Source organism: Cnephaeus nilssonii (genome assembly GCF_951640355.1).
Source record: "Cnephaeus nilssonii genome assembly, chromosome: 20".
In the NCBI taxonomy this organism is placed as follows: Eukaryota; Metazoa; Chordata; class Mammalia; order Chiroptera; family Vespertilionidae; genus Cnephaeus; species Cnephaeus nilssonii.
Genome location: NC_137091.1, coordinates 51,788,755 through 51,795,053, shown reverse-complemented (window position 1 = coordinate 51,795,053; position 6,299 = coordinate 51,788,755). Strand labels below are relative to the sequence as shown.

At 62.2% G+C, this 6,299-nt stretch overlaps 1 protein-coding gene across 2 annotated transcripts; it reads left to right on the top strand.

The window, feature by feature from the left end:
* Positions 1–1,188: 1,188 nt before the first annotated feature.
* LOC307092787 (patr class I histocompatibility antigen, A-126 alpha chain-like) lies at positions 1,189–4,439 on the top strand. Of its 2 annotated transcripts, none has more exons than XR_013812881.1 (8): positions 1,189–1,343; positions 1,460–1,744; positions 1,986–2,261; positions 2,853–3,128; positions 3,250–3,351; positions 3,779–3,811; positions 3,889–3,992; positions 4,137–4,439. XR_013812881.1 is itself a non-coding variant. In XM_079760281.1 (8 exons), the coding sequence occupies exons 1-8, from the start codon at positions 1,271–1,273 to the stop codon at positions 4,139–4,141; spliced, it is 1,098 nt and encodes a 365-aa protein (XP_079616407.1). In that variant the 5' UTR covers positions 1,189–1,270; the 3' UTR covers positions 4,142–4,439. The 2 variants fall into 2 exon arrangements, 1 of the variants encoding a protein (XP_079616407.1); XM_079760281.1 differs by having other exon boundaries at positions 3,945–3,992.
* The last annotated feature ends 1,860 nt before the right edge of the window (positions 4,440–6,299 follow it).

Genomic DNA, 6,299 nt, shown 5'->3' with positions numbered 1-6,299 from the left:
CAATTCCTAAATCCCAAGGCCCCTAACCATGTACCTTACATGAAACCACCAATCAGTGTGGGCTGAGTACCCTAAGCCCCATCCACTCCTTCCCTCCCCTTAAAAGGCACTCTCACCCCGGCTCTCTCTCTCTCTCTCTCTCTCTCTCTCTCTCTCTCTCTCTCTCTCTTCCCTTTTCCCCCGCTGGAAGGCGGCCAGCAGGGTGATCTCCAATAAAGCCTGTGTCCTGGTTCTCCGGCCCTCTGTTTCATCTTTCACTATGAACCAGGAGGTCACAGGTGAACTCTTTGTCAGAGCACATGCCGGGTTTGTGGGCTCCATCCCCAGTGTGGGGGCGTGTAAGAGGCAGCCCATCAATGATGCTTTCTTATCACTGATGTTTCTATCTCTCCTTCCCTCTCTGAAATAGAAATATATATATTTAGAAAAATTAAAACTAGAAGAATACAGTCAGTATGGTTTCGGGTCTCACTTTGCAAAGCCCTTTTCAGGAACGACCACGGGTGTGGCTGCAGTGACTGTCACAGGGGAGACCCACACTGATCTGAAAGGTCAGTAACCCTGCTCCTGCCCGTTTCTGTGAGGCCGTCCATGTCTTCATGAGCTGCAGCCACAAGAGCAGACAAAACGCAGAAGCAAATGTGAAAGCCCAGCGTCTCCCAGGGAGACGGGCACGGATGTGACCTGGGAGCAGCCCCTCCTCTCTCCTCCGTGTTCACTTGGGAAATTGGTGATTTTCATAAAAACCTGACTCTGTGACCATCTCACAGGCAGTGAGCATGCGCCGTGAATTCATACTTATTTCCCCTGTGTGACTCCGTGAGTGGTGACTGTGACAGACGGAACCACATACACAAGGTTCTTGGGGCGCCTCCCTCCTGGGTGAGGCTGCACAGAGATGGTGACCCCAGAACCTTGGAAAGTCCCTGAACAGCACGGCGCCGGGGCCAGGCCTCGGGGACCGTGTGACGGGCGCTCCGCGCAGGAGGAGGGTCAGGACCGAGTCCAGGGCCCGGGCCTGCGCTCCGGTCTCAGCGGGGGACAGAGTCTGGGGGGGCCGCTCCGTGGTGGGGACTCCCCAGCGCCCTGGTTTCACTTCTCCTCTCCCAACCTGTGTCGGCGCCTTCTTCCTGGATACTCGTGACGCGCACCCAATCCTCACTCCCATTGGCTGAGCGGTTTCCGGAGCAGCCAATCAGCGTCCCCGCGGCTCCCGGTTATAACTCCTCCGCGGAAGCGCCCGGACTCAGAAGGTCCCCCGACGCCCAGGATGCGGGTCATGCGGCCCCCCACCCTCCTCCTGCTGCTCTCGGGGGCGCTGGTCCTGACCCCCAGCCGGGCCGGTGAGTGCGGGGTCGGAGGGGGCGGCTGTGCGGGGAGGAGCGAGGGGACCCGGCGGGGGCGCGGGGCCGGGAAGGCGCGTGTCCAGCCCCGGCCCTGCCCCCCGTACGCCCCCCAGGCCCCCACTCCATGAGCTATTTCCACACCATCTGGTCCCGGTCCGGCCGCGGGGAGCCCCGCTTCCTCGCCGTCGGCTACGTGGACGACACGCAGTTTGTGCGGTTCGACAGCGACGCGGCGAGTGGGAGGATGGAGCCGCGGGCGCCGTGGATGCAGCAGCCGTGGGTGGAGGAGGAGGACCCGGGGTATTGGGACCGGAACACGCAGATCAACAAGGGAACCGCACAGACTTTCCGAGGGAACCTGCAGACCCTGCGCGGCTACTACAACCAGAGCGAGGACGGTGAGCCGCCGCCGGGCCCGTCACCACCCCCTCCCCACGGACGGGCCGGGGTCGCCCCGAGGGTCCGGGTCCGAGCGTCACCCCGAGGCGGCGGGACCCGCCCGGCCCCCACCCGGGAGGAGCCCGCGGGGACTGTGACCCGATTTCACTTTCAGTTTTAGATTCAGGCCCCGCGGGGCGGGGTGACCTCGGGGCGGGGCGGGGTGACCTCGGGGCGGGGCTGACCTCGGGGCGGGGTCAGGGTCTCACACCATCCAGAGCATGTCTGGCTGCGACGTGGGACCCGATGGACGCCTCCTCCGCGGGTACAGACAATACGCCTACGACGGCACCGACTACCTCGCCCTGAACGAGGACCTGACCTCCTGGACCGCGGCCGACATGGCGGCTCAGATCACAAAGCGCAAGTGGGAGGCGAACCATTGGGCTGAGCAGATAAGGAGCTACCTGGAGGGCCTGTGTGTGGACTCACTGCGCATGTACCTGGAGAAAGGGAAGGAGACCCTGCTGCGCGCAGGTACCAGGGGCCCTGGGGCCGCCCCTCTCCCCGGGGCTGGGGCTCCTACAAGGAGACAGGACAGGGGGTCAGTGTCAGACACTCCTCCTTGGGGTCAGGGAGGGGGTCCCCTGAATGTCCAGGTCAGGTTCCAGAGGGACTCCCCCTCCTCTCAGGGACAGGTAGGGGTGCAGGCTCTCCTGGGGTGCAGGGAGACCCCCTGACATAACCCATTAGGGGTTCCCACGGACCCTGCAGGGGCTCTGGGACCCACGGGGACCTTCTCTCTCAGGCCTTGTGCGCTGCCCACACCCCCTGTGTCTGAGGCCTGACCCCAGCTTTTCTGAGTCACGTGGCCTCCACCCAGGTCAGGACCACAAATCCCTTTTCTCCCCTCAGAGACCTGCCTCCTGCCCTGGGCTGTGTCACTCTGAGTCTAGAACTTTCTAAAGACTAGGAGGTCCTTCCAGGGGCCTCTGTCCAGGCTGGTGTGTGGGCTGTGTGCTCCCTCCCCCACCCAGGTGTCTGTCCACTCTCAGGATGGTCACATGGGCGCTGCTGGAGTGTCCCATGGTGGATGCAACATTCCTGCATTTTCTCCCCTCCTCTCAGACCCTCCAAAGGCACACGTGACCCACCACCCCGTCTCCGACCGTGAGGTCACCCTGAGGTGCTGGGCGCGGGGCTTCTACCCTGCGGACATCAGCCTGACCTGGCAGCGTGACGGGGAGGACCAGACCCAGGACATGGAGGTGGTGGAGACCAGGCCTGCGGGGGACGGGACCTTTCAGAAGTGGGCGGCCGTGGGGGTGCCCCCTGGCGAGGAGCAGAGATACACGTGCCATGTGCAGCACGAGGGGCTGCCCGAGCCCCTGACCCTGAGATGGGGTGAGGAGGGCCGTGGGCACAGAGCCTCTTCTCAGGGCAGCAGGGGCGCTGGGGGACTCAGTGGGGTCGGGGCTGAGGCCTGGGATCAGGGCCCTCACCCTCCCTTTCCTTCTCCTCCCAGAGCCGCCTCCTCAGACCTTCATCTTCATCATCCTGGGCATCACTGGGGGCCTGGTTCTGGGAGCTGTGGCTGCAGCTGTGATGTGGAGGAGGAGGCGCTCAGGTGGGCAGGGGTGGGGTCTGAGTGTCTGTCTCTCTGGGGGTTCAAGCCCAGGTAGACGTGTGTCCCGCCTCATTCACGGGAAGCACCATCCCCATGCGTGTGATGGCCAGTGTGGGGCTCTGTGCTCACACTTACTCTCAGTGAGGCCCATGGGAAATGAGGGACCCACTTACCACCTGATGATGCTGGTGGTGGGACCCCGTACCCTGCAGCCCCAGGTCAGAGGGCAGGTCCCTGCTGAGCACAGACCTCCAGGAGGGCGGTGGGTCCAGTCCCCACACGTGCACTTCCCTCAGGTTTCCTGGTCCTGCCCTGGGTCTGTACACAGGGTTCTGGAAACTTCTCTGGGCCCAGGACTAGGGCTTCCCTTAGGACCTCCTGGCCCTGCCTCCTCCCTGGTCTCTCACGGGATGTTTTCTTCCCGCAGGTGGAAAAGGAGGGAGCTATGCTCAGGCTGCCAGTGAGTATGGAGGGGTGACCCCTGAGACCCTGTGACAGTGCAGATGGGAACCATGGGGGTCCCACCCTCCCCCATAGTTCCTCCTTAGGCTCCTGCCCTGGGCTCTGACCCCGTCCTGGTGTGTCCCCCCCAGGCAGTGACAGCGCCCAGGGCTCTGATGTGTCTCTCTCGGCTTCTAAAGGTGAGACCTGCCCTGGGGAGGGGTGGGCAGAGGGAGGCCTGGGTGGGGGGGAGTCTGTGGACACTGTGAGCATGAAGTGGGTTTGAGAATGTCACCAGTTCCAGCCACTGCCCTGGATCTGCTCATGATGATTGTCCTCCACAGCGTGAGGAGCTGCCCTGTGGGGACTGAGTGATGGAAGGTGTGTCCACGCTCCCACTTCCTGACTCAGGAACCTCTGATGGGGGCGGCCCCGCCCTGCTCCCCACACTTTCCTGTCAGCAGAGGCGGCTGGGCCCTGCCCTCCCTGCCTTTCCTCCCAGGTGCTCTGAGCTGCTACTTCCTGCTCCGGATTCTAAGGAGATTCTGGCTGTGACTGCTTGTTCATTTCTTGCCAAGAAGCTTTGATGGGTTAATTAAAGGGGAAGGTCCTAAATTCTGCGAGAAAATAAATTGAAGGTCCAATAACTTCCCAGGTCCCTTGTATTTGCTATTGTGAGCCTGTGGCAGGTGGGACGGGAGGGGCTGTGAGGACGGAGTGTGGCTGGGGCCTGTGCCTGGTCAGTGCCCAGTGCATCGTGGGCTTTGACGGGGTCACTCCTCGGCGGGGTCCCTCTCTGCTCCTCTGACCTTGTCCCTCAGGGAACCCTGTCCCACCAGGACCTGTGGTCACAGGGACTCCCATCCCCCAGGCCTTGTCCCAGGTCCTAATGCAGCGCCTCTCCAGGACCCTGGACAGCGAGCTTCCTGGGGCAGGTCAGCCTGGGCTCAGGCCTGGGCCCCGCCCTCCGCCCTCCCCTCCTGGGTGTTTGGTGTTTCTTTGCTCTGGTGGGTGTGATGCCTGTTCCTGTTCTTGGGTGTGAGTTCTGGTCTCATTCTCTGGGTGTCCGCGTCTGACAGCCACAGGAGGCATGTTGCCGGTCACTGTCCCACAGGCCCAGGGTCCCTGCACACAGGAGCCCTCATTGGAGGTGGGTGTTCCGGCTCCTCCTGCTCTTGCCTCCTCCTGGGCCTGGCTGTTCTCCCGTCTCTCCCTGAGCTCCCCGAGGATTTAGCAGGAGCGGATCCCCCCTCTGAGGTCAGTTCCTGCTGGGACTGTGCTCTGCCCACCGCCCTCTCTCCCGTCCTTCCCTCCAGTGCTGAGCCCAGTGGGACCCGGATGTGGGGGGGAGAGGCTGCTGGAGGTTTGGGGGAGCAGCGCTGTGGATGTGCAGGTGCAGTGAGGGCCCCGGGAGGCACCCTGAGCCGCAGCTGCCCCAGGACAGCTGTGCCGGGGCCACAGCCATGAGGTCACTGTGTCTGGAACAGGGACGGGTTCTATGACGGTGACCCCTCAGCCAGGACTTGGTGACTGTGTGACAGCTGCTGTTCCCTCTGGACGCACACGGACCTTGGAGGGACGTCAGGCCGGCCCTGACCCCACAGTGATTCTGACAGCGACATACACCGGGCTCCGGTGCTGTGGTTTCTTCTGAACATGAACGCTGTGCTGACGCTGTGCCGCCCTCTCCTGAGTGTCCAACAGCTTCATGTCTGAACAGCACTGTGTCCCCTTCATTACCATGGGCTTCACCTGGAAATGCTCAGGGTCACCCGTGTCACACCCACTTGCCGTGGAAGGTCTCACCTTCCATTGACCCCACAATGTATGTGAGGCCCGGGGAGTGGGGCGGCTCCCCCTCAGGGCGCTGAGCGCAGGCCCTGCTTCGGCCTCACAGAGCAGGTTCTATGGCACAGAGACCGGCTGCCTCTTCCCCAGAGCCAGAAGGGTCTGTGATAGACAGTGGGGGGTGCGGAGGAGAGGGGTCCCCTGTGGGGGTGGGGGAGGGGATAGGGCTTTGTTTGTTTGTTTGCTGTCCTCACAGGAGGATATTGTTCCATTGGCTTTTAAGGAGAGAGGAGGGGGAGGGGAGAGGCAGAGGGAGAGACACATCCATGTAAGAGACGCACCTATTTGTCGCCTCCAGCATGGGGATCCCATGGAGTCTGCACCGAGGTACATGCCCTTGACCGGAATACAACCTGTGACCTTCAGTCCGAGGGCGCACTCTCCACTGAGCAAAGAGGCTGGGAGAGGAGGGTATTGTCATGTGGGGGGTCAGCAGGGGCCTCGTTGGGAAGGGCACTTCTTACAGATTATTTTAATTGACTTCAGAGATGAAGGGAGACGGAGAGGGGATAGCAGCCTGTGGACTCAAGGGTCCCAGGTTCGATTCTGGTCAAGGGCATGTAACTTGGTTGCAGGCACATCCCCAGTGGGAGGTGTGCAGGAGGCAGCTGATGGATGTTTCTAACTCTCTATTCCTCTCCCTTCCTCTCTGTAAAAAT